This window comes from Plecotus auritus (genome assembly GCF_963455305.1).
Source record: "Plecotus auritus genome assembly, chromosome: 7".
Taxonomy (NCBI): domain Eukaryota; kingdom Metazoa; phylum Chordata; class Mammalia; order Chiroptera; family Vespertilionidae; genus Plecotus; species Plecotus auritus.
The window spans coordinates 16,531,158-16,558,781 of record NC_137774.1 but is presented as its reverse complement, the minus strand read 5'-3'; the positions used below and the strand labels follow the sequence as shown (position 1 = coordinate 16,558,781).

General features: G+C 45.1%; 2 protein-coding genes across 2 annotated transcripts; one reads left to right on the top strand and one right to left on the bottom strand.

The window, feature by feature from the left end:
• Nucleotides 1–457: 457 nt before the first annotated feature.
• Nucleotides 458–21,826, bottom strand: RETREG3 (reticulophagy regulator family member 3). Its single transcript, XM_080679740.1, has 9 exons — nucleotides 21,537–21,826; nucleotides 9,245–9,351; nucleotides 8,153–8,183; nucleotides 7,110–7,236; nucleotides 6,382–6,466; nucleotides 5,473–5,610; nucleotides 4,173–4,255; nucleotides 3,103–3,235; nucleotides 458–2,684 (listed from the first exon to the last, which is right to left on the bottom strand). The coding sequence occupies exons 1-9, from the start codon at nucleotides 21,773–21,775 to the stop codon at nucleotides 2,227–2,229; spliced, it is 1,401 nt and encodes a 466-aa protein (XP_080535866.1). The 5' UTR covers nucleotides 21,776–21,826; the 3' UTR covers nucleotides 458–2,226.
• Nucleotides 21,827–22,069: 243 nt separating this feature from the next.
• Nucleotides 22,070–27,050, top strand: LOC308253953 (tubulin gamma-1 chain). The gene is made up of 11 exons (XM_080679742.1): nucleotides 22,070–22,221; nucleotides 22,532–22,644; nucleotides 22,850–23,017; nucleotides 24,039–24,107; nucleotides 24,374–24,453; nucleotides 24,930–25,056; nucleotides 25,293–25,379; nucleotides 25,499–25,648; nucleotides 26,071–26,223; nucleotides 26,306–26,467; nucleotides 26,654–27,050. Exons 1-11 carry the CDS (start codon nucleotides 22,173–22,175, stop codon nucleotides 26,849–26,851), a joined length of 1,356 nt encoding a protein of 451 aa, XP_080535868.1. The 5' UTR covers nucleotides 22,070–22,172; the 3' UTR covers nucleotides 26,852–27,050.
• The last annotated feature ends 574 nt before the right edge of the window (nucleotides 27,051–27,624 follow it).

Here is a 27,624-nt window from a genome sequence, read left to right as displayed (position 1 = left end):
GTGTGGATCAGTTGGTTGGAGCGTCACTGGGTACCGAAAGGTTGTTGGTTCTGTTCCAGTCAGGGCACATACTTAGGTTGCAGGTTTGATGTTTGGTGGGGGTGTGTACAGGAGGCAACCAATGTTTCTCTCATACATCTATGTTTTTCTTTCCCTCCCTCTGAAATCAGTAAAAACATCTTCAGGTGAGGATTAAAAATCAAAAAAGAATTAAAAATGGAACTGCAGGCTAGATGCTGGCCAAGAGTGCCAGTTATGCTCATGTCTGGGCTCTCCTGGGAAGGGGATAGTGGCCTCATACCATGGTGATTTTCTGACCATCACAGAGGAAAACCTGATAGGCAAATGGGTTCCTCACACATGGACTTCCTCTTCTGAGGCTCTCACCTCCTCTAATCACATACCAGATTAACAAGAGACCTATCAAGGGTAGGACACCATTCAACATTAGTCTCTTAAATATTGTTCTCATAGAAGATTTATTCCCCAGCACCCCTCCCACCCCTACCCCCACCCCAATTCACAGTGGAGGACTAAGGAGATTCAGAGCAGGATCCCCAGGTACAAGAAACACCTTCCAAAGATTTTACTCTCCTTCCTTCCCTCCTTGCTAACTCCCAAGCCTGGAGCTACACACACTCATGCAAACACACAAAATCCCACTCCTTTCCCACACCTCCCATTTTTTTCCACATCAGAGATCACCTGTAAGACATCTGGGCTCTGAGAGGAGATAAGGTGCCCAAAATATCTGAGAACCCTAAGTGGGGAAATGCCATTACCCCTAACATTCACACAAAGGTGACTATGAAATAGGCATCCAGTTCTTCTCCCTTCTCACTGTTAATGATTTTCACGTCCTGGCCTCTACCTTTCACCAACCAAGAGCAAATGTGTTAGCACACTCCCACCTGTAGCACATGAAAATGGGCTCTGTCCAGCATCCCTCACCCAGCTGCGGAGGTGTTGGGGGAGTGGTCCCTGAGGATCAGCAAAGGGTTGATGCAGAGGGAAAGAGGATAGGAGAGTTTGGCTTGAGCTCTGGAGAAGCAGAGAGAGGGTGTAAGCTGACACAGGTTTAGAACTATCAGTTTTTGTTTCACATAATTTTACTAGGGACAGTCTAACACAGTGGTCGGCAAACTCATTAGTCAACAGAGCCCTAGTTTGCCGACCACTGGTTTAACAGATACCCCTTAGAGGGGTCGCTGCTTATTACAGACACATTCTTGCTAATTGGGCTCATCCTTAAAAGAGGTCCACCAAGTTGGGAAGCAGTTCCATATAAGAAGTTTTAAAGGAGCTGAACAGAGTAAGAATAGCTGGTGAAGGAAGAGCTGGTGGCTTCTGGGATGAATGCCACTGAGCCATTTGTAAAGTGCTACTCTGGCATCCCCCCGGAATACTGCTTCTCCAGAGGAGGAGCAAGGGAAGGAAGAGGAACATGGAAATGGGTATGGTCTGGTATTGCTTTGCTAGTTGCTCAGGCTGATGGTCAAACAGAGCCAGGGGTTAGCAGCACCAAAGACTACCAGGCAGCTCCAGAAGATTCAGTGAGACCATAGATATAGGGCACTCACCCTTCCAGCCAGCTGACCCCACGGCCCAAGGTAATGTAGAAGAGGCCCACCTCCACATCATGGTCACATTTCTTAAATTTCACAAGCACTGTTTTGGAGCACTGGGGTTAGGCCTCAAGAAATGAGGATGGGCTGTGGCAGAGGGAACAGGCCTGCTCTGCAGAACCAAATGAGAAGCTTGCTTAGAAACAGACAGATCATGGCTTAGCAAAGAGAATGACAGTGTAATTCTTCCAGCTGCTGCCTGACTTGGCCTCTAGGGAGGTGATGGAGGAGGAAGGAAAGGAAGGGCTCTTCTATCAATGAGGGCTCCTGAGCACCCATACCTAGAAGCAAACAGCAGCACCCCCTCAAAGGGGAACCAATACCCCTGAATACTTTGTTCCCCAAAAGTACCATCCTGATGGGGAGAAGCCTCCCTAAGGAAGCACACTCTCACTTCAGTGACTGAGCTCAGAAATGGATGTCCAGCTGGTAGCAGGGAAGTATCCTCTCTCAACAGGCCTCTGAGCATCAGCCAGGCCACCAGGCATACAAGTATTAGTCAGGGGATGGGACCTGGGTTCTTCCCTTGCCCCTTCACCTTTAGTGGGCTGAGAAGAAAAAAACCCTAAGCCACAGTGACCCCCCAAAAGGAGTCTCTGCTTCAGTGGCTCCTGGAACTGGCAGGGTCCAGCTGACTCAGCTCTGACTGGTCCAGAAGTTCAAAGTCATCCCCCTCAGCATCAGTGTCCAGGTCTGAGCTGGGGGCCCGGAGGAAGCCTCTGGTTGCTCTCCGGGGAGGTTGGCCAGAAGGGCCAGGCTGGGAGGCCCCTGACAGGGCCAGCTGGATCATGCCCTGGGAGACCAGGCTGGCAAAGTTGCTGGTGAGGTTGGATCCTGCAGGCAGGGCACCAAGCAGGAGCTCCGGCAGTGTACTCTCGTCACGGCTGGCTGGGGAGATCCGGGGCTCCTCAGCCCCTGGTGGGGAATGGTACATTAAGCTGGGCATTCCAATGCTGGTATCGTCCTCATCGTCCAAGCCAGCAGGATCCACATTAATGGAAGGGAAGTCTGGAAGGTCTCTGGCGAAGGATTCCTCTGGATCACTGTGACCATCTAGGTCTGAGAGCACAGAAGGGTGTCTGAGACATAGCAACTACCTGGCCCCAGCCTCAGCCCCACCAAGTCAGCCCCATGTAACCACATTTTTCCACCCCGGATATCTAAGGGTGAAGCAAAACCCATGGCACTGGTCAGCTTTTCCCCTCTACTTATAGATTGCCGAGTCCTCTAATGGCCAGAGAACTCCCCCCTCCCTCTTCTTGCACTATGCTCCCCATGAACCTATAACCTGAGGAAACGAAGGCACTGAGGATTCCAAGGAGAGCAGCTGTGCCATCCTGGATGTAGCCATACCCCTAAGGCTGCTCTGCCACCCGATCCACTACTCAGAAAACAGGAGAGGAGAGGGCCGTATCCCTTCTGTCCAGGGAAGATGAAAGGTGGTAAGTCAGAACCATTATCAAGTCAGGCCCCTCACCTTCAGAGCCTTCTGTCAGAGGTGTTTGGCCCCGTGAAAGATTGAATGTGCCATTGTCTGTACAGGAGACCTCAGCATCCGAGTGCTCAGAGTCTGTGATGGCCAATTCCCTGGCAACAGTAGAATCATCCAGCTTAGGAAAGAAAAGACAGACAAGCCTGAAGAGATGATGCCAGTAAGGACAGATGCAATAAATTAAAAAATTTTTAAGTTTCCAAAAAAAAAAAAAGACAACAGATGCAGTTCCCCAGTAACAGCTTCATTAATTACTGGCCCTGAAGGCTACCCTAAGGCCAGAAGTAACCAGATGTGGATGGGGACTTCTGTCAAAATCTTGACCATTTTTAGGCTGCTCCCCAAGGAAAACACCCTTATTCATCAATCTTGAGCACAGGAAGGAAAGCAGTCATAGGAGTCAACCAGCCACTTACTCTTAAGCAAACTGATCCAGAAAACACTTTTCACAGGTGACCTGGAGGATACACACACTGCCCAACCCAAGATGAGCAGGGCTCTTTAAAAGATGATCACACCAGTTCCAGAAGTTCTGCCATGATGGTAGGGGTTAAAGGGAGACATGAAAGAGGGTGTGCTGGTCACCAGGCTCAAATTGAGATCTATTTACAAAGTCCCAATCTAACACTAGCTTCTCTCCTCACAGGAGTGCCAGTTATGCTCATGTCTGGGCTCTCACAGGGGTAAGGAGGGCGTGCCTGAGCCTATGAGCGTACTACCTAAATGCAGGTGCCAGATGGTTAAAAGGGAGCTAAAGAAGACTGGCCAGCCCTGGCTCAGTTGGTTGGGCGTCATCCCATTACCGGAAAATTAGTGGTTCGATTCCTGGTCAGGGCAAAGGCCTTAGTTGCAGTTGTGGGCTCGCTCCCCAGTGGGGGGTGTGCAGGAGGCAGCCGATCCATGATTCTTATCATGTTTCTATCTCTCCCTCTCCCTTCCTTTCTAAAATCAATTAAAAATATACTAATAAATAAATACTAAATAAAAAGAAAGTTCTTTAAAAAAAAAAAAAATAAGAAAACTGGCCAGTGGTACAGCTCCCACACCCACCATACCTGAGGACAGAAGGCAGCAAGCTCTTCTTCACTGTCACTCTGGTTGTCCAGGGCATGCTCTGGGTGTAGAGCTCTGCGGCGCACTGTGGTGGAAAGAGCAGAAGGCCTTGGCACCTTCCCTTGAAGGGGAAACCCCTACCCTCTTTGAGCTTCGAAGGCATAAAATGAGAACATAAGATAACCCATGCATATAAGCATAACCAATGGACACAGACACTAGGGGGGTGAGGGCATGTGCTGGGGGGATGGGTGTGGCCGGGGAGAGGTCAATGGGGGAAAAAGGGAACATATGTAATACTATATGTAATACTTAAAAAAAATTTTTTTAAAAAAGAGAGAGAACCCAACCTCTCTGAATATGGCCCTAAGCTACCCAACAATGCCTGAGGGTGAGCTGTAGAGCCTAAGTGGACAGAAAGGTAAGTTGATAGCACAGAAGAAAAAGATCTTTCTTCCAACAGTTCTCCATTAGCCACTCTTCAGGTGATCAACTACTAGGCTTGTCAACAGCTCTCAGGATCAGCGAGGAACTGACTGGATGTCCAGGTGGAAAGTAGATACTATCACAGAGGGCAAAGGGAGATGCCAGCTTAGTTCAGTCAGGCCTTTGAGGACTGATACTATCCACCTGGCTGCCCAGGGGGAACAGGGCCTTGGTGACCAAATGCAGGGCTATTTGAGGCCAGGGCTTAATGAACACCTAACCTATCCGACCACAGGAGAGGAAAAGTTCACACAACTGTCATCACTGGTTGGAGAATCTCAGGCTGGTACATTCCTGGCTTCTGAGACAGTCGTTCTAAACATCTTTGGAAGGCAGCTCTCGACAGTGAAAAAAGGCACAACTTGGGGGTTTAAAAGAACTGCTCTGCCCTTTACTAACTGTGAGCCTCAGTTTCCTCAACTGGAAAAGGAAGATAATACCACCCTCTTCTCAAGGTTGTAAAGGTTAAATAAAATAATGTATGGAGAGCAGCCAGCACAATGCTTGGGCACAAGGAAAATGCTTCATAAAAAGCAGCAAACACTACGGATTATCTTCACTGTCTTTTATTCAACACAGGAGAGCTTTTCTCAGATTTGTTTAAAATGGGAGTGTCTTGAATTCCAAATGGAAAAAATTGGTAAGCCTGCATCGATTTCCCTGGAATAGAATATCACTTTTACCTACCACCCCCTACACACCAACCACATCCCGCTTTTCCCACTTTCGAGGACCTACCCATTATGTCAGACCTATGCGCTTTCCTTCTCTCCCCGAAACTGCCCAAGTGGAAGGAAGCCTCCCCCTTACACTTACGTTGTCTCTCTCTCTGCTTGGACATCATATAGCCACGGACACTGAAGTCCAGCCGCTGCAGAGCTGGCTTCAGCCGTACATACGCTCGATCCCACAGTCGGTGGTACACAGCAAGGGGCCACATCATGATAGTGACAACTGAGAGGAGTGGGAAATAGTGGTAAAATGGAGAAGGGGTGCACAAAACAGTCCTACCTGTCCCTCTGCTATTGTGTCCTGAGGGGTTTAGACACTTAGTATAAAACAGTTGTGCTTAATTTTGCTGGCCATCTTCACTAGTCTCCCCAAGTATGTGAGGGGGTTTTGTTGGAAGGCAGACACATTTACAGCCATCTACAGAGCTGATATACTGAGTGCAGAATGAGGCGTGTGGTCACTTGCATATGGGTGTCACTGAGCCATAAATAAGGCCAAAGGTAACAATGCCTCAGAAACTACATAACCAATCACATGAGCTTCTGATAATGGCCACAAACAAGCAGCATTCATGCCAACAGGAAGTAACTAAATTTATAAAACTGTGCTATGGGGGGAAAAAGTGATCTAGGGTAAACAGAACATAGTAGAAGATCCCCTAAGAGTTAAGTTCTGCTGTTACATAGTACACTGACTGTAAAAATTCTCTCCTTAAATAGGGACAGTCCTTTATAGTTAATACAATATATGTTAGTAAACACTCGTCAATTTCTAAAGCGGAGTTGGTAAGATAAGGACTTTATATGTGGGAGCCTGCTATAAGGGTAAGAAGACCCTTTCAGGACACTAAACAAATCATGGAAAAAGAAAAAAGAAGAAGATAATTTCCTAGAGAATCAAAATATAAAAGTCCTCTCTAGGCCCAGAGTTAGCTGTGGCTGGAAAAGCTATGAGTAGAGTAAGCTCATAGGGGTAGGTATAGGCCATACTTACGCATTAAATAGGACAGCAGGAGCCCAGGGATGTAGCGGCCCAAGACAGCCAAAAAGGTCAGTATCCCACAGCTCAGCAAGCAGAACTGGGGGAGTCAGGAAACAGCATTAGGTTTCTGCTAAATGGCAGGGGACTAGGGTGAGAGTGGGAGGTAAGGTAGAGATGTGACTGAAATAATTCTTTATGGCCTATGCGTAAAGCATGGACACATCGGAATGACACGTGTACCCAGCCACTTTGCATCCAATTTGATTCTCTTTGGGAGGAAAAGAGGATGTCCGCTTCTATTCAAACTCCTTTGATGTAGCTAGCCCCATAGGGCTGCTGAGAAACTGGTTTGAATAGGACTGAGCCAAATATTCTCTCTGAAGCAAGTGTCAGTGGTGGGTTTTTTTAAAGTCAAATTAAAAGTAAAAAAACCCAACAACCTGTCACATGTTTAATACGACACAGAATACATACAAGCAAGCTTTCTTTCTCATCTTAGACTAGAAAGATGGCCTAATCTAAGTGGCAAGCACCCAAAGGAGGAGTCAAGCTCTGCTTTAGTCTTAGTGGCTGGTCAGAAGCCCTTTCCTATAACTTCCCTTTGTCTCTATAAAGCTCTTGATCTTTTCTTTCTTGAATGAGAATATGTAGTAAAGAATTTTGTTTTTGTTTTTTTTTTCAGTTTAGCAAGAACTGAACTGAGAAGCCAGACACAGAAGTAAAAAAGGGAAGCGTCTTACCTTGCCTGGGTTTTGCTTTTTGAAAAGCAAAAGATTCCTTATGAAAATGGTCCCACTAACCCAGACTTCAGCTACATGGTGACAGAGCTCGGGCACGCTGAGTAACCGAGGGTGCACAAAGCCCCAGCTATGAAGAGAGAAGGGGGAGCTGTGAAAGGAGAGTGATGAGGATTCCCCCCATCTTGCTGTGCAGGAAGCCAATGCTTCCGGGTTTAAATAGGGGCTAGGGGAGTGGCTGTCCTAGGTGCTTTGAAGGTGAAGCATGACTTTCTTCTCAGCTCACCAGGTTGAAACTTGAATTTAGGGACTACAAGGGCAAACCTGTTCTGACAACTCCACCCTATGAGCAGGCAGCCCAATCCTCATGTGTAAACCTGCCACCAGCTCCAAGGCCCTTTGTGCTCAGAAACATCATCCCTGCACTCAACCATTGCAATTCACTGTGATTGCAATCCACGGATAAAAGTAAGGCACTCTGACGCCACTGCTGCTGAGAGGGAGGCATGGTGGACATACCCCTCAGAGAGAAAAAAGCAAAACCAAAAATAAACCACAGCGAGAAAATTACTTAGATCACACAGATGGGATGAATGAGCTGAAAAATGAAAGCAGGAGCTGTAAGACACAAGAGGAATCTTTGACTTGCTGATGCCAGGAACCGATGTGTTTTCTGACCAGGAAACTTTAAACAGCTAGAGGTCACAGAAAACACTAAATGACCTGGTATAAAAACCAGGAGACAAATGAAGTTGCCTCCAGGTTTTCTCACTAGGACTGGATAATGTAGCTAATTCCCTGGCATGTCAAGTTATGGGGCACTGTAATGCTTCTTTTTCAGAAACTTCTCCTGTAAATATCCGAGGACACTAGCCATCTCAACATACTTCTGCCTGAACTTTAGGGTCTGTTAAAATGATTGCTTGGAACAACCTAGGTTCTCAGCTTACAGTTATCCAGAACATGGGTTAACAACAACATATAACCAGAGAATCAACAGAGAATCAATCAGAGCAATAAAAAGGGATTTAATTAGTATTCCATACCTCTCATTGTCTAATGCGTCGGGTCTTGACACTACAATATTAAAACAAACACCAGCATTAGTTGGTAGGGAAAACTAAACACGAGCATGTTAGGCTGTTGGTCTGACTGCTCAAGTTGTAATAGGTTTGGGGGGAAAAGATAAAAGGAGACACTGTTATACGGCCAGAGTTAGGGAGCTGCCGACAAGGGAATGATGCCCAATGCTTTTTCATTTCTCCAGCAGAGCAGTGGTGGGGGGAGGGAGGTAAGGAGGATCCAAATGGAGTATCAGGGCCCCTTCTAATTACTGAAGCTGAGAGCCAAGGTATACACAAACAAATAGTCCATCCCACCCCTCAAGTGTATCTGGTTTGTTGAAACACATCAATGGTGCACTAGGTTACAAAGCATGTTATAACTACTCCAACACTAGAAATCTGCCTATTCTTTTTAAAAAAAAAAAAACCCATTAACTACAATGAATGATGTAGTCTTTTGACATGATTCCTTGAAGTCTCTGCAAATAGAAAGGGAATGTATTTAAAAGCTGTACACTCTGGCCTGGCTGATGTTGCTCAGTGGCTCAGTGTTGACCTATGAACCATGCGGTCATGGTTGATTCTGGGTCAGGGCACATGACAGGGTTGTGGGCTCGATCAACAGTAGGGGATGTGCAGGAGGCAGCTGATCAATGTTTCTCATCATTGATGCTTCTATACCTCTCTCCCTTTCTCTCTGAAATCAATAAGAATATATTTTAAAATAAATTTAAAAATTCCTGCGAGGCAAATTAATACTGCCTTAGTAAAGACATAGTATCCAATGAAGTGAATTATTTTTTAAAAACTTGAGGACTATTTAAGGACTACTTATTCCTCAGTTATGAGGGCAAGAATATCTCAGATGGCTGATACAATTTTCTGAGCTTAACAATGAGAAGGGCAGAACTCAGTTCTAAGAAATTACATGCAGATGGAGAAAGGTCTCCTAAAGCAAATAATTCGAACATCAAAAGATATTCCCAGTTCCACATACTCCCTTATAAACCCCCAAAACTAAAGGTAAAAATTATAGAAAAGAAGTTCAGAGTGTTCTAAATGCTAAAAACTTACCTTTTATTTCAGGCCAGATTTTGTTCTTCCATTGATCTATACACACTATGATCATTGAGCTGAATGCAAGTAAAAATACAAGACGAAGGGATGTCAGTGCAAAGAACCTAGAGAGAAGGAAAAACAAAAGATCATTATCCAATTAAGCTAATTTTAGAAAAGAGCATTTGTGCACTAAAGGCTCTATAGTAAATAGACTTAGGTCATAGTTACTTATCTCAATATACCTTAATTCATCTTTGATAACAAACTATCAAACAAAAATGGTAACAAGTTGTCAAACAAACATCTTTCTACCAAATTAGACCCAAGTATAGGGCAAAAAACTGGTAGAGATATATTAAAGAGCACTTCATTCAATTAGATATCCTTTGGGAAATGAGGTTTAAAAAGTAAAATGAATTGTCAAGGTCACACAGAAAGCACTGAAGCTACTTCTAAAAGCCAGTTCTTCAGAATTAACACCAATCCGTCTGAAACTCCAAAAATTAAAGAAGAGGGAACACTTTTTATTAAGCCATTACTATTAACACCAACACAAAAAGAGATTACAAGAAAACTACAGATCAATATCCTTTAGGAATATAGATGCAAAATACTTAATAAGACACTGAAAAACTGAATTCAGCAGCATATTAGGATTATGCATCATGAACAATTCTTAGGATTTATTCCAGGAATGCAAGAGTGGTTCAACATACAAAAATCAATATATATATAATTATCATATTAACAGAATGAAGGAAATCTAGTTATTTGAAGGAATCAATCATAAATAGATATTTATAAACAATCTGAGAAATCTGAACACTAACTGCACATCTGAATATATTAAGGAATTATTGTCAATTGCTTTAGGTGTGATGTTATGGAAGTTATAATTTTAGAGTCCCTATATTTTAGACATATTTACTAAAAAACTTATGAATGGAATGATATGATGTCTGGGTTTTGTGTCAAAATAATAGCTTGGCAAGGGTGTGAAAGAAGATTGACTATGAGTTGATAACTGCTGAAGCTGGGTGATAGTACATGGGATTCTTTATGTGCACTATATCTCTACCTCTGCATACATGAAAAATTCTTTACAATAAAATACTTATAAAAAACCCTAACACCTCCAAGGTAATGCCTTGAAGAGTGTCTGTAGTCCAGGGCTGATTTCACCAGTCTGTGGGGAAATAAGCATAGAAATTGAAAGTAAGCACTTAGAAATTTGTAGAGCAATTTGACCTAGTAAAATGAATCTAAGAATACATTTGGCTTGTATTGTTTATGCCTTTTTAAACTTTTGTCTATTAAGTCATTTGTTTTGTATTTTACAAAAGTGTTGATTTGCAACAGATCAGGAAAAACAACACTAGTCCTTACCACAGAAGATGGTTTGAGAAACACTGTTCTAAGATTGAGAGGGAAGCCAAATATATCACCAGATTGGTGGTTCAGTAGGGCAGTTAGGCATTTTTTTTTTTTTTAATATATTTTTATTTATTTCAGAAAGGTAGGGAGAGGGAGAGAAAGATAGAAATATCAATGATGAGAATCACTGATCAGCTGCTTTCTGCACATCCTCTACTGGGGATAGAGCCTGCAATTGGGCATGTGCCCTTGACCGGAATCGAACCCAGGACCCTTCAGTCCACAGGCCAATGCTCTATCCACTGAGCCAAACAAGCTAGGGTGGGGCATGGCTTAAAAAAAAAAAAGTTTTTATTGATTTTTAGAGAGATAAGAAGGGAAACGAAGAGAGACAGAAACATCAATGATGAGAGAGAATCATTGATTGGCTACTTCCTGCATGCCCTCTACTGGGGATTGAGCCCACAACCCAGGCATGTGCCTTGACCTGGTTCATGGGTCAACACTCAACCAACTGAGCCACACCAATGGGTAGGCATGGCTTTTAAAGTTAGATTGGCTTGAATGGACCCAGTTCCAAATCTATTTTTCTCTCTCTCTGGAGCATTCTGTGCCTTCTCCACCCCCACTCCTCGCCTCTCCTTATTTCCTAAGGCACGATCTTTGTTTTCTTTCTCCAAGGACCCTTCTTTTGCCTCAGTAACTTGTTTCCTGAGTCCACACAGTCGAGATGACTCACTTCTTCTGCCTCTGTGACTTTCTTTCTAAAGGGCCAAGGCAGCTCCACTTATGCTCACTGCTGTTACTGTCTTGCCTCTTCTATCTTAAGCCCTTCCTTTAAGCTTTAATAAACATACTCTCAAAAAAAATTTTTTTAAATAAAGTTAGACTGGCTTGAATTTGATTCTCTGAACCAGGGGTCCTCAAACTACGGCCCGTGGGCCACATGCGGCCTGCCAAGGACATTTATCCAGCCCACCGGGTGCCGCTGCCTGTCCTGCTTAGCAGCCGACTCGTCCCGGGCCCACAGTGCGCATAGGAATTTGTTCATAGTTGTTTTTTTTAAACTATAGTCCGGCCCTCCAACGGTCTGAGGGACAGTGAACTGGCCCCCTGTTTAAAAAGTTTGAGGACCCCTGCAGTCTGAACAGCCAGCCACTCTTAATCGTGTGACCTTGAATACTAGTAAGTTAGCTTAACTTCATTAAGCCTCAGTTTCCTCATCTATATGAGACTTAATACTAGTAAATCTTGCAGGATTGTTTGCAGGTATTAGAAACAACATACTTAATCATCAAGAAAAATATCATACTTGATCCTGCTAAAAAGAATACAGCCGAAACCGGTTTGGCTCAGTGGATAGAGAGTCGGCCTGCGGACTGAGGGGTCCCGGGTTCGATTCCGGTCAAGGGCACGTGCCTTGGTTGCGGGCACGTCCCCAGTGGGAGGTGTGCAGGAGGCGGCTGATCGATGTTTCTCTCTCATCGATGTTTCTGGCTCTCTATCCCTCTCCCTTCCTCTCTGTAAAATATCAATAAAATATATTTAAAAAATAAAAAATAAAAAAAAAGAAGAAAATACAAGTCACCTAATACACTGTAAAATTGAATAGAACTATTGAAGTGTTATTAGGTATTATCACAGCAATTGATCAAGTAAGGGTAATGATTACCAAGGGTTGGTTATAAATGACCACTTTTCTTTTCTTTTCTTTTTTTTTTTAAACAATCTGATTTTATTTTATTTTTTTAAATATATTTTATTGATTTTTTACAGAGAGGAAGGGAGAGGGATAGAGAGCTAGAAACATCAATGAGAGAGAGACATCGATCAGCTGCCTCCTGCACACCTCCCACTGGAGATGTGCCCGCAACCAAGGTACATGCCCCCGACCGGAATCGAACCCAGGACCCTTCAGTCCGCAGGCTGACGCTCTATCCACTGAGCCAAACCGGTTTCGGCATAAATGACCACTTTTCAACTCAACATGACCTAATGACTTCACATAATCACATAACAATACCAAGAGTGCAATCCTTAACATATTTTTTAAAAAGCTTTATCTGTGTGTATATAATACACAAAAACTTAGGGCTTGGCAGAGGAACTTTAATTTTTTCTCTAGACATTTTTGTACTTTGTTTTCAATAAACATGAATCCATGTTATATAACTTTTAAAACTACACAAAGAATAAGGGATGGAATGAAACAAGAATTTAGAAATCCAGTCAGAAGTGACAACCCTATTCCAATTTTTCCACCCCACCACTGAAAGGATACTGTAATTATATATGAAATTAAAGAACAAGGGCAGCTTAACAGAAATGAGCCTCTAGAGCTGCCCCAGGCCATTAATCTTCTCTGCAAAGCCAGTTCATCATCCCAACAAACAAGTAAATTTAACAAGGCCAAGGATAAGGGCTTTAGAGCGTCCCAGTGCTGCTGCTTCCATGTCCCAGGAGCAAGAGCGGCGTGACTGCTGTTTTCTCCAGAGTACTTGAAAGAGCTCTCTCGGGAGGCCATCCAGACTGTCTGCCATCTCCACTTCCCAGATCATAATTACTAACACAAATAAAAACTGGAGTAGGGAAGGATATTAAGCTCTCCTAAGAAAGGTCAGTTTTCCAAAGATGATGGCAATAAAAATACTGTTTCTCCAAGACCTGGACTATTTTTAGTAGTGTTATAGCCCCCAACCTATGCTTCAACTTAATTCCATAAACATTTGAGTGCCTATTACATGCCAATGCCTAGTAAGCAGCCCAGTTATGGAAAAAAATAAGGCATGGACCTTACTCTCAAGTGTATTTATGTGTCTGTGTATGTTTGCAACGTAACATGACATGTAATAACAAAGAAGTGGACATCTAAGTGGGCTTTGAAAGACAAATGGTAGAAAACATGGCCAAAGGATGTAGGGAAGGAGATGACAGACAGGGAGAACAATCAGGTAATGTGACATATTTAAGACAAGTAGTTTGACAGAACTGAAACTTAAAGAACAGAGGGAGCCCAGCTGGCGTGGCTCAGTGGTTGAGCTTTGACCTATGAACCAGGAGGTCACAGTTTGATTCCTAGTCAGGGCATATGCCTGGGCTGCGGGCTGGATCCCCAGTGTGGGGCCTGCAGGAGGCAGTCAATCAATGATTCTCTCTCATCATTGATGTTTCTATTTCTCCCTCCCTCTCCCTTCCTCTCTGAAATCAATAAAAAAATATATATATTTAAAAAATAATAAGAAAAAAAAAGAACAGAGGGAGGGAATGAGTACAAGGAGAGAGGTGGGGGTGGGAGTCATGTCATGGGCCTTTTATGACAAAGGGTATTGGATTTTGAAGGTAAATTAGTTTTACAAAGAGTATATTTTTGGGTCATGAAGGCTAACATCTTTTTGAGAGAGATTAATTCTGGTCCATAAGTCCATTTTAGGACCAGATGTATCCTTTTTTTGAACAAGCCAATGCAGGAACTTCAGAGGAAGATTTTGTGTGGAATAAAATGACATTTCTTGGGAAAATACTTTCCTCCATGTAGATAAAAACTTAATTAACAGAAAGAGCATCTCAAACCACTAGCGTTTATCCCTCCAAAGTAACTAGAAAATATCAATGTTTCCTCAGGGGTCTATACAGTTAAGTGTGTGCTCCTTTCCTACCAGTCTTCAACACTAAATTCCTAAACAAAAAGGGAATATCAATCTTGGATAGGTGTGTTTTGGATATACTGAGGGTCACATAATGCCTTTTTATGAAGGTAGCATGAAAGCCTCCCTGTAAAAACCACTGCCACTATGTGCGAGGACAAGAAATAATTGAAGATAAAGTACTTTTGAAACTGGTATAGGTAAGGGACGGAAGAAAAATAAGAGAAGATTCCTCCGGATTAGCTTAATCCTGCAATGTCTATTCACACTGAAAAAATTTACATGCAGCTTTAACAGTGTACAAGTTTAATAAAACAACATGCAAAACATTTTTCAGCAACTCTAATCAGCATGAGATCTTCCCAACTTAACAAGAACAACTGCAAATGTAGTCAACTCTGGATAGTCACAAGTGAATTATTCAATCTGGGGACTGCCCATAGGCCATTACTCCTACCATTGTGGGCTCACAATCAATTTTTCCTTATGTGTGTATTTTTTTAATTGATCTGAGAGAGACATCAACTTATTATTCCATTCACATATGCATTCACTGATTGATCTTTGCATGTACCCTGACTGCGACCAAACTGCAACCTTGGCATATGAGGATAACGCTCTAATCAACTGAGCTACCTGGCCAGGGCAATTTTTCCTTATGATATTTATTTTTCTTATTTCTAAAGCCAAGCATGTTGATTAGAGGAAGCTTAGAAAATATAAGTAACCAAGAAAATAAAAATGAAATTAATACATCACCTATGAAACAGTCCTACAAGAAAGATTTTTTGACCCGGAATCTGATCAAGCCTCTAGATCGGGGGTGGGCAAACTTTTTGACTCGAGGGCCACAATGGATTCTTAAACTGGACCGGAGGGCCGGAACAAAAGCATGGATGGAGTGTTTGTGTGAATATAAATTCAAAGTAAAGGAGCAGAGGGGAGAGCAAGAGAACCAGATAGAACAGCCGGATCCGGCCCGCGGGCCGTAGTTTGCCCAAGGCTGCTCTAGATCCAATTACTAATTTACAGGAAATACAGAGCACAGGAGAACATGTTAAGCCACAGATGAGGAAATCTAGTCTGTAGGACATTTTACAGGACAAACTGGTTTCTTCAACAAATTCACTGCAAAGAGGAAAGAAGATTGAAAGGGCACCAACAAAGTAAAAGATGTAAAAAACAGCAGTCACAGTATGTGGACTTCATTTGGTTGCTAACCCAAACAAACTGCTTTAAAAAAAAAAAGGACACTTATGAGAAAATTGGAAATTTGAACACTGACTGAGATCATTATTTTTTTACATGTGATAGTGGCAGTAGAATTTATTTTTTTTTAAATATGTATTTTATTGATTTTTTACAGAGAGGAAGGGAGAGGGAGAGAGAGTAAGAAACATCGATCAGCTGCCCCCCCCCCCCCCCCCCCGCACACCTCCCACCGGGGATGTGCCCGCAGCCCAGGTACATGCCCTTGACCGGAATCGAACCTGGGACCCTTCAGTCCGCAGGCCAACGTTCTATCCACTGAGCCAAACCGGCTAGGGCGGCAGTAGAATTTTTTAAAGTCTATTTTTCAGAGACATATATTGAAACACAGATTAAATGATATGACATCTAGAATTTGCCTCAAAGAATTGGGGTAACAAGACTGAAAATTGGCCATAAAGTGAAAATGTTTAAAGCTAGGTGTATGGTGGTACATATTATTCTGTCTACTTATATATGTTTTAAAGTTTCCAAAAAAAAAGTTTTAGGCCCTGGCCCGGTATCTCAGTCGGTCAGAGCATCATCCCGATATGTCAAGCTTACAGGCTCCCGTGAAGACACACACAAGAATCAACCAATTAATGCATAAATAAGTGGAACAACAAATGGATGTTTCTCTCTTTCTCTTCCTCCCTAAAATAAATAAAATTTAAAAACCTAATAAGCAGAAATTAATAACTCGTCCTTTATTTACCTTAGAATTTTTATTACCAATGACAGTAAACATTCTAATACATTTTTATTGATTTCAGAGAGAAAAGGAGTTGTTTTTTTTGTTTTGTTTTTTTTTTGTTTTTTTCAGAAAAATCATGAGAATTCCAAAACTAAACAATTTTTCTCAGGCTAACTATACCATGGATCCTCATTTTAGTACACATAAACTGGAGTTTGCTATAATCATAAAGCTTATGCTATAATCAAACAAAATAAAAATCACGTGTCTATTTTCAATCAAAGAAGACACTATTGTTGGGTTCCTTCGTTATTACAGAGTAAGCTTATCTCAGTGGCTCTTTAGAACCATATCATCCTATAGAGACAAAAAGCCCATTATCGTACAGGACTCTGGCTGTCTAGTTAATGAGCCAGACACTATAAATTAGAATGAAAAAAATTAACCCAATCTATGTCATGTAGTGATAGGTATTGGTTGCACAAAACCAGAAATGAAATCAACTAGCTGCTCTGACCTACTTTATGTTAATGAACAGAAAAGCACCCAACCTTATAATTAGGACAGATAAAAACTGATGGCAAGCCCTAGCCGGTTTGGCTCAGTGGATAGAGCGTCGGCCTACAGATCAAAGGGTCCCAGGTTCCATTCCAGTCAAGGGCATGTACCTCAGCTGCAAGCTCCTCCCCACCAGGCCCTGGTCAGGGCACCAGCAGTAGGCAACCAATCGACATGTTTCTCTCACATCGATGTTTCTCTCGGTTTTTCCCTCTTTCTAAAAATAAAAATAAACTGATGGCAAAAGAGACAGAAAAAGAAAAAAAAAAGCCAAAGCATCCTTGGGAGTCTTCTTGGCTACCAAAAGCAACAAAAACCCTCCAAAGACTATCATCAGAAACATTTGCTCAATAGATTTCATCTGAAATTTGATGTGTAAATTTTTTTCACAGAACAAATGTCTCTACTTAATTGGGCCCTCCCTTCTACATCCCGTTCCTCACTATTGTTTTTTACTCAAATTCTAACCTTTTAAATCAGAATTGCTATATACCTTTAATCACTTTTTGGGCCATTTTTATATTGGGATAATTTTTTTTAGGGGGGGGGAACTCCTTGTTATTTTTTTCTATTATGAAGTTATCCCCTAGAATATGATGTATGGTTAACTCAGACTAGTGACTGTAAAAGCAGATCCCAACAGGGAATCAGCTTGTAGATTGCTCTAAATCAGTATCTGCAATTTAAAGACCACCTAGAGCAAGCATGTCAAACTCGTGGGCTGCAGGCCACATGCCTTATTTGGCCCGTGTTAGCCTTTGACTTTGACATGCTTGACCTAGAGCCTGGCCTGTGTGGCTCAGGAGTTGAGCATTGTCTCATGAACCAGGAGGTCACAGTTCAATTCCCAGTCAGGGCACATGCCTGGGTTGTGGGCTCGATCCCCAGTAAGGGGCCTACAAGAGGCAGTTGATCAATGATTCTCATCATTGATGTTTCTCTCTCTCTCTGAAAATCAATAAAAATATATATTTTTTAAAAATAATAAAGATCACCTAGATTCATAGAATGCTGAAAACTGGAAAGGAGTTCAGAGTCATCTAGGCCTCCTTGAACCATGTGTCCACACATTTCCAGGGCTCCTTTGTCTTCCCCCTATCTACTAGGTTTGAATCAAACTAAAAAGTTACTCAAACATGTTCTTTTCTGATCCTGTCAGGACACATTTTTTTTTTTTTATAGGATACACTCTTGCTGACTCATATTCTTCTCCCAAATCACTCATTTAATTTATGGGTGATGTTGAGGATAATGAAAATACAAGCAATTAGGGGAGAAAGAAAAAAAAAAAAAGATAAGCAATTGGAAAGAAGGCCTGACATGACTGTTATTATCCTAGTGATAATAATGTGTCAATGACCAGAAGCAAAATGGGCTGGAAGATCTCTGATGTGATCACCGTAATTTCTCTGAAACCTGAAAAAAAAATTTTTTTTAAAAGAGTGAAAGCCTTGGAATATTGTAGTGGCAAGTCATCTACATCTCTATCTTTTATGTTGTTTTTTCCTTTATTAAGATATAAGAGGGCACACTCACAGGTACAGAAAAACCTTCATTGAGCAGAGAACTTTGAAAGCTAAATCACCTTCCTGAATTGATTTTTTTGTACTCCTACCCAATCTTCTAATGCCTCAAAATGTATTTAAAAAAAAAACACCTGTTAGTGATATATCATTGTTCAAAACAATCACCCAGACCAGTTGCTCAGTGGTTAGAGCGCCAGCCCTGGAACTGAAGGGTTGAAGATTCAATTCCCACTCAAGGTCACATACCTTGGTTGCAGATTCTCCAGCCCCAGTAGGGACAGGCCAGGAGACAACCAAGTGATGTGTCTCACTCACATCCATGTTTCTCTCTCTCTCTGCCCCCCCTTCCTTCCACTCTCTCTAGAAATCAGTGGAGAAAAAGAAAAAATCCTTGAGCAAGGATAAAGAAAAACACAAACAAATAATGAAAAATATTTCAGATTTGATTTTTCTCTGCCCTGAGCCAATGATCCTCATGGTTCCTAAACATTTTATTTATTTATTTATTTTAAATATATTTTATTGATTTTTTACCGAGAGGATGGGAGAGGGATAGAGAGTTAGAAACATCGATGAGAGAGAAACATCGATCAGCTGCCTCCTGCACACCCCCTACTGGGGATGTGCCTGCAACAAGGTACATGCCCTTGACCGGAATCGAACCTGGGACCTTTCAGTCCGCAGGCCGACGCTCTATCCACTGAGCCAAACCGGTTAGGGCGGTTCCTAAACATTTTAAACGTCTAATGCCCGGCTGGCGTGGTTCAGTGGTTGAGCATCGACCTATGAACCAGGAGGTCACGATTCAATTGATTCAATTCCCAGTCAGGGCATGTGCCCAGGTTACAGGCTCGATCCCCAGTAGGGGACATGTAGAAGGCAGCCAATCGCAGATTCTCTCTCATCACTGATGTTTCTATCCCACTGTCCCTCTCCCTTCCTCTCTCCGAAATCAATTTTTTTTAAAAAAAATTTTTAATAAAATAAAATGTCCAAAATTAAACAGCCACTCTTCAACATTCCAAAGTGAAATGTCAACATCCACATTCAAGATGATGCTACTGGAATGTGAAGTCTAACTTTCATTTTAAACCTCAAACTACCTTCCAGGAAGCACATTTACTGAAACAAAGGATCCTAAGAACTCCAATGCCAATCTACCTTAGCTTCTGGGGCCTTAATACTACCAGTCATTCTGTACTCTCCATAAATGGCATACCCAGTTGTTTTCAGCATCAAGAGTCATACCCTCATTTTGCTATATCTCTCTCCCACCTACGTAGAGTGTGATTGGAGTGTAACAAGAGGAACTGTTCTGGATACACAGCAGGCAAGCTACCAGAGGACAAAGACCAATCAGAGCAATGCTTTAAGAGACTAGAAGTAGGGCCCTGACCGGTTTGGCTCAGTGGATAGAGCGTCGGCCTGCGGACTGAAGGGTCCCAGGTTCGATTCCGGTCGAGGGCATGTACCTTGGTTGCGGGCACATCCCCAGTAGGGGGTGTGCAAGAGGCAGCTGATCAATGTTTCTCTCTCATCGATGTTTCTAACTCTCTATCCCTCTCCCTTCCTCTCTGTAAAAAAATCAATAAAATATATTTTAAAAAAAATCTCTCAGGCAAGGGACATGTAGAAAGTACCCTCCAAAAATAACTTACATGCTACCGACCCATGTGCATTAATAAATCCTTGGTTTATCAGGATTCATTTATATATCAGCCAGTAATACTTTGACACAAAACTGGTTTATTGAGGACAATTTTTTTTTCTATGAGTACAATCCCAATGTAGGAAATGAAGTTTTGACTGGATGGCCTGGGGTTTGGGATTGGGATGGGGGTGCAGAAAGAAAGAAAGAAAAGGTCATTTGGGTAAACACTTCTGAATGAGGCTATAGGTTTCTGACAGAGAACAACAGGAGAGAAGTAGGTACCTGGGGATCAAGGAAGAAGCACTATTCCCCACCCCACCCCACCCCAATAATGAAGACTGCTGTTTAAAAAAAAAAAAAAAAAAAGTTTATCCTCAAGTTTGCTAGACTCTGGAAGCAACAAATGGCAGAGGCTACTGTGACTTTAACCCGAGTCTCCTTCAAACTGTGAGAGGATTAATTTAATAGCTAAACATTGTGTCTTCCTGTCAATGAAATGGAAAATGTTTTGCTACAGCTGATTGAAAAACTTCTTTCAGAGAAAGGATAATAAATGTTTTGGTTTTAAAACCAAGAATTTTAAGAGGAAAGCTATTTTAGCTATTTTGAGCAACAACAACAAAAAATTTGGAAACACATACCTTGTTCTGTTTTAGGCTTATCTAGAAGTCTTATTTCATTCAACTGCAGGACCCCGCCCCCCCCCACACACACACACACACACACCTCAGTTCCCTGAGAATTTGATCAATAATACTTCCCTAGATCCTTGGTAGATCCTATGAAAACCTAAGACCACTTTAGGTGATGACAACTGAGAGAAGCAGCAGTTCCCCCATTTTCACAGAGCAGATTCTTAAAGTATATTTATAGTCCCGCTTTTCCAGCTCAGGAAAACGCACACACTATTAGACACCCTCCGTTTCCTTGCCTCTAAACCATGGCTAAGGATGCCTCTCTAATTCCTTGGAACAGGGAGGAGTTGCAATCCTAAGTGGCTTCCAAAAGGGTGAAATCTCACAATCACTATTTCCAAACTGTTCTTTAAAAGCTTGTAACAAGTTCAGTTTTGGAGACTCTTAATGACGCTCAGACTTCACAAACTTCCCTGAGTGGGCGAAAGTATATCTAAACATGCTAAATCTAATTCCTATCGCTCGAGCTTGTTTTCTTAGCACACTCCTGGATACCTTTTCAAGACCTCATGCCTCACGCATCTACCCCAATAATGACTACTAAAATCTCTGGAGACAGTCTTCAAACCACATTTGAGCAGACAAGAGAAAGGAGGTGATGGCCTTAAAAGGGACCCAGCTTTCCCTGGCTAAAATGAGGCGCCCTCGCTCACAGCGGGAGGCTCAAGATATTACCAGAAACTCCGGCCAGATGTGCGGGGCGAGGGTGCGGGAGTAGGTAAAACAAGGAAGACAACTGGAAGGCCCTGCGGAGAACTGCGGTGCCAAAGGTTGCAGGCGGGATGGAGTGGAAGGAAGTGAAGGAAGATTAGGAAGGAGCCAATGCAGCGAAGAAAACAGGTGAGGCGAGAGGTGGAGCCCTAGAGAAACCTGACGAATTCCCGCCTTGGAGGGTTTCCGAGGGTCCAGTTTCTCACCAGAAAGCCGCGTTCAGCCCCAGGCACCACAGGGCGCTTCTGGCTGGCCTCTCCCAAACAAGTGCTGCCTGCACCCGGCTCAGCAGAGGCTCGTAAGGCCCCAGCATCTCCACCAGGGCCCGCTGCGCCGCCTCAACCTGCTGGTCCCTCTCCAAGGAGCCTGACATAGCGCCGCGGCCCCGGAAAGTCGGCCTCGAAGCTGGGCCTGGGACCGTGGCCACCCCTTCTGCCTCCGCCATCTGCCCCCGGCAGCCACCACATCCGGGGCCGCGCGGCTTGAGAATCACAATAACACCAACTGCGCAGACGCAGGATTCGGCGGGGGAGGTGGTGTCCCTTGGCACTGCGCCTGCGCAAGGGCTCTAGCTCGCAACCACCCAGAGGAGAGAATGCTGCGTCAAAGTACGTCCCATCTCCCGAGCGCTAAGCCCAATCAGGAGCTGCGCACGCGCAGTTAGCATGACTGAAGCCAAATGAATAAGGAAGTGCCATCGCCAGAACTCTCATTTCTCATTGGAGCGGAGAAAGTTTGTGGGCGGAGCGGGTTGTTTGGCGCCTGCGTCGTGCAGTGAGCGGGCTGGCGAGCGGCCGCTTTGCTAGCGGGAGCGGCTGCAGCGCCGGTGCTGGAAGAGAGAGATGCCGAGGGAAATCATCACCCTACAGTTGGGCCAGTGCGGCAATCAGAGTGAGCGAACCTCCGGCCCCTCCACTAGCCAGGCTCCCTAGATTAAGTGGGATTTCAGTGTGGAATCCTAGACTCCCATCTGCCCTTCCCAGAATTGTAAGGGCGGACACGCCTCACCCAGGGTCCAGTTACCCAGCCCCAAGGGGCCTTCCCCTGCCCAGTTTCTGGCATACAGCCCTTTCCTCTCTCATGAGAGACTCCTGAAGTTTGACTTCCTATCTCTGGACCCAGGTGCTCAGTCCCCCAGCTCCTAGCTGGAACCTGCCCAGACCCAGATATCCTCTTTCTCCCCCGTCCACCCTCCCTCCAGTTGGGTTCGAGTTCTGGAAACAACTGTGCGCAGAGCATGGGATCAGCCCCGAGGGCATCGTGGAGGAATTCGCCACCGAGGGCACAGACCGCAAGGACGTCTTTTTCTACCAGGTGCTTCCCAACTACTTGCCCAGAGCCTGCAGTTGCCCAGGGGTCCTGAAGGGCAGGGCAGAGGCTTGGTACTGAGAAATCCTCTGGGCACAGGGGCCAGGGTGTCTGGCTTAAGGAGGGAGGGCAGGTTGGAGCCAGAGTTGGGAGGACGGAGGACTGGGCAGGCCCTTGCTGAGTGGGTTCCGTCCTGGACTCCCTTTGACAGGCAGACGATGAGCACTACATCCCCAGGGCTGTGCTGCTGGACCTGGAGCCCCGGGTGATCCACTCCATCCTCAACTCCCCCTACGCCAAGCTCTACAACCCAGAGAACATCTACCTGTCAGAGCATGGAGGAGGAGCTGGCAACAACTGGGCCAGTGGATTCTCCCAGGTCATTTGCTGGTCCCTGGCAGGACCCGAAACACCCTTCCTGTGAGGGGACAGGCCTTGTGACTTCCCTGAGAGATGAAATAGGACAGTGGGAAAAGGAGAGAGCGAGAGACATGACTGAGGGGAATTTTTTTCTCTAAGTCAACTATGTAATATTAACAGACTACATTAGTGCTGTGTACCAGGCCATAGTAAGTGCTTTACATGTAGTATTTAAACCTCCCAACAACCACAGACCCTTATCTGCCTTCCCAGAATCCCAAAAACCTCTGAAAGCAAAAGATGATTTATAATTCATTTAGCAGCAAAACTCAATGGAGAGTATCCAATTTATTGTCATTACTCATACCTTTCTTTGCAGAAATGTTAATGTATTTGACTAGCGCACCCCAGACCCCCACTGGCATTTTACTGAACATACATTATGTGTACCATATTACCTTTCTAGAATCTGAAGCATTTGAATTCCAAAACATAAGCCCCCAAGATTCTAGATAAGGCTTTATGGACCTGTATTATTTTTTAAAATATATTTCTTTATTGATTTCAGAGAGGAAGGGAGGAGAGAGAGATAGAAACATCAATGATGAGAGGGAATCATTGATCGGCTGCCTCTTGCACACCCCGCTACTGGGGATCAAGCCCGCAACCCAGGCATGTGCCCTTGGCCGGAATCGAACCTGGGACCCTTCAGTCCACAGGCTGACGCTCTATCCACTGAGCCAAGCCGGCTAGGGCTGGACCTGTATTATTACCTTCATTATACAGATGACATGGGTATAGGAAGATCAGGTAACCTGCCCAAAGTCACTTGACTAAATAGAACTAGAGCTAATATATGAACCTAGGTAGTCTGGATGTAGAGTGCCTGCTCCTAACCTCTCTGTGCAAATAAAAAAGCAGGCCACTGTGCTCCAAAACAGGATGTTTAGGTGCTATAAGGAGAATTAAGGGAGGCAATTCTGATGTCAGAGTCTTTGTCTCATGGTCCTGCCACTCTGACCCTCCCCATGTCTATACAGGGAGAGAAAATCCACGAGGACATTTTTGACATCATAGACCGGGAAGCAGATGGCAGTGACAGTCTAGAGGTAAGTGTCTCGGGAATGCTGGTGGGAAGTGACATAGGGAAAGCTTAGTAACACCCGTTCGAAGCCACCTGCTAGGTACAAGGCCCTTTGCACTGGACAGAAGCCACCAGACCTCCCGGGAGATAAGGCAGTCTCCTAAGCTCTGTGTGTGGGGGGAGGGAAGTGGAAGGAGAGGGCTCAGAAAAATAGGAGTCGGAAATTGTGGGATGGGTTCAGTTTGAAATTCTGCCAGAATCCTGGACACTGACTACCCCTCTCCCGTGCAGGGCTTTGTGCTGTGTCACTCCATCGCTGGGGGGACAGGCTCTGGCCTGGGCTCCTACCTCTTAGAACGGCTGAATGACAGGTACGTCTGTGTTTTGAGGGGCTGGGAGGACTTGGTTTTCCAAATAACTGGGAGTCCCTTCAAATATACCTTCCTATTCACTGGAGCAGAAAAGGGACCTTCTAGTTCCTCCTGTAGTGAGGAAAGCTAAGGTACAATGACTGAGAACTGATCCACTCCCAGGGCTTGGAACCAGAGCCTAGAATTCAGACCTTCGATGAAGAGATGAGGGTTTAGGAAGTTTGGACAGTTTGGAGTTGGAACCCTAGGTCCTAATATGTCTCTCTGCCATTTGGGAAAGTTACAGACTTCCAAAGTCAAGTCTCCCTTCTCTACTGGTTCTGTAGCCCCTACTATTTTCCCCTTCCAGATTTAGCTTCTTCCAGACAGTTGTTGGAAGTCCCGTGTTTACCCAGCCTTCAGTCTGTTGGCCTGACCCTCTTCTCCCAACCCCCTTCAGTCTGTTGGCCTGACCCTCTTCTCCCAACCCCCACCAGGTACCCCAAGAAGCTGGTGCAGACATACTCAGTGTTTCCCAACCAGGACGAGATGAGCGACGTGGTGGTCCAGCCCTACAACTCACTGCTCACACTCAAGAGGCTGACCCAGAACGCAGACTGTGTGGTGAGTCCTGGATTCTGCCTTTCCCTACTCCCAACCCCCCTGTCTGTGTCATCGTTTTCATGCATTTAAAAATTCCGTTTTAAGGCCTCCTGGACTCTAGTCCTGTGCAAGTCCCTTTTCAATGAGTCTTTCTGGCTTTGAGGCTCAAGAGAAATTAAGCTTCAGAGACCAGGCTCAAACAGAGCTCCTGTTCTTTCTAATCCCCCAATTCTTGCCACCCTCTTCTGTCCCCCCAGGTGGTGCTAGACAACACTGCCCTGAACCGGATCGCCACAGACCGCCTGCACATCCAGAACCCATCCTTCTCCCAGATCAACCAGCTGGTGAGCCGCTACTTCTGGATTCCTTTGGACTGGAACCCATTCCTACTGGAACACTTGTCTGGGGAAGGGAGCACCCCCCAACCAGGCCAAGACCCATGACATGGCATCCCTGTCCCCAGGTGTCCACCATCATGTCAGCCAGCACCACCACCCTGCGCTACCCTGGCTACATGAACAACGACCTCATCGGCCTCATCGCCTCACTCATTCCCACACCACGGCTCCATTTCCTCATGACTGGTTACACCCCCCTCACCACGGACCAGTCGGTAAGAACAGCCCTCAGTGTCTCAGGCCCAACTGGCCCTGGGCCCAGAAACCTCTAACCTAGCCTTCCTCTTTTCCCTGCTGCCCCAGGAGGCTCTGTGCTCAGGGACTGGCACAGACTATAAGACTTCCTTGCTGACTTGCTCTGCTCTCTCCCTTGCCTTTGGCTCCCTGCAGGGTCTGGGCTGTATGGGATCTACTTATGCTCTTGCACAGGGGCATGAGTTTGCTGAGCTGAGGATGCCTAAGATTCCTGATCCCACAGCAGAGGCTCAGTATAGGCCTGAATCTAAAGACACTCCCCAAGAGGCCATACTGCCCCGAGTCTGGTGGGGGACATGTGTTGCCTACTCTTCTCTGTCCGTGCATCTGTGGACTGTGCCCTGAGTGCTGGCCTGGTCCCTGTGGCCCACTGTCCCCTCAGGTGGCCAGTGTGAGGAAGACCACGGTCTTGGATGTGATGAGGCGGCTGCTGCAGCCCAAGAACGTGATGGTGTCCACCGGCCGGGACCGGCAGACCAACCACTGCTACATCGCCATCCTCAACATCATCCAGGGGGAGGTGGATCCCACTCAGGTAGGTGAGGCCCCTTCGTTCCACCCTGGAACCTGCAGGGGTAGAGGAGAGGCGACCACCACCACCCCTGTGCCCACCCCAGGTCCACAAGAGCCTGCAGAGGATCCGGGAACGGAAGCTGGCCAACTTTATCCCCTGGGGCCCAGCCAGCATCCAAGTGGCTCTGTCCAGGAAGTCTCCCTACCTGCCCTCTGCCCACCGGGTCAGTGGGCTCATGATGGCCAACCACACCAGCATCTCCTCGGTGAGTTTCACAGCTTGCACCTATTTTCTCATAATAATTTTCCTGGTTGTGCTCACCTCTCTGCATCCCTGCTGCTCTGCTTCTGGCTCTTTTACTGTGAAGATAGCCCAGCCTTGGTTCCCTGGCTGTCTGGGCCATATTGTTTCTCAAAGTTCTTTTTGACTCCTGCCTTCTGCACACCTCAAGCTCTTTGAGAGGACCTGTCGCCAGTACGACAAGCTGCGGAAGCGGGAGGCCTTCCTGGAGCAGTTCCGAAAGGAGGACATCTTCAAGGAGAACTTCGACGAGCTGGACACATCCCGGGAGATTGTGCAGCAGCTCATCGATGAGTACCATGCAGCCACGCGGCCAGACTACATCTCCTGGGGCACCCAGGAGCAGTGAGTCCCCCAGAACAGAGACCCTCATCTGCCTTATTGGTTGGCCCAGGCTCCGCCTGACTGACCACCCCTCAGAGCACAGATCAGGGACCTCACAAATTTCTTTCTCATAAACACACATACGTATACTCTCTGTTGGTGTGGGGACACATTTCTTTCTCCTCTGATGAGACTATGTTTAATAAAGCACTGGATAGAAATCAAATCACTGGTCTCTTTGAAGGCTTGGAAAACTGGGGAAGAGGAATGCCTATTCTCTCACCATCACTGACAGGGTCTTTCCCTGTTTCTAGTATCTTCAGCTCTGAGCAAAGAGCGTCCCCTAGTTTTTCCTTCTCCTGCCTAGTTTTGGAGAACAGGGATGGGGTTGGCCCACTTGAGAAATTTGTTTCCAGGGTAAAAAGGCCTACAGAGACTACTGTGCTCTCTATGTGACACCCTGGCTCCCAGTTCCTTCCCACCCCTCCCTGTATCCGGTGACTGTTTCACCAGTTTCACATTCCCACATCTGAGTGTCTTGTTGATTGTCAGGGCAGCAGGCCTACAGCTGCCGCCCCCACCACCAGACTCTATTGAGTCCGCCCAGTGGCTTTAATCTAGAAGTGGGGCAGTGCCTGCGAGCCAGGCCAGGAGAGTCACTGGCCAGGCAGCTGGAGTCTAGCACAATTAAGTCAGGAAACCAAACCTGAAGCCTAGACAAAGCAGGGCCAAAAATGGGCCCATAGCTTAGGTGCTATGATTCTGTTCTCAGGTGGTCTGGTTATTTAAAGGGCCAGT

Bases quoted from the DNA above. Each gene is read 5' to 3' on its own strand.
- RETREG3 (XM_080679740.1), bottom strand. From the start codon at position 21,775: ATGGCGGAGGCAGAAGGGGTGGCCACGGTCCCAGGCCCAGCTTCGAGG. The intron at 7,237-8,152 runs GTATGGAATACT...CTCTCTTCATAG, and splicing joins GACGCATTAGACAATGAGAG to CTGGGGCTTTGTGCACCCTC. The intron at 4,256-5,472 runs GTAAGTGTAAGG...TTTCCACCACAG, and splicing joins CAAGCAGAGAGAGAGACAAC to TGCGCCGCAGAGCTCTACAC.
- LOC308253953 (XM_080679742.1), top strand. From the start codon at position 22,173: ATGCCGAGGGAAATCATCACCCTACAGTTGGGCCAGTGCGGCAATCAG. The intron at 22,645-22,849 runs GTGCTTCCCAAC...TCCCTTTGACAG, and splicing joins AGGACGTCTTTTTCTACCAG to GCAGACGATGAGCACTACAT. The intron at 25,380-25,498 runs GTGAGCCGCTAC...CCCTGTCCCCAG, and splicing joins TCTCCCAGATCAACCAGCTG to GTGTCCACCATCATGTCAGC.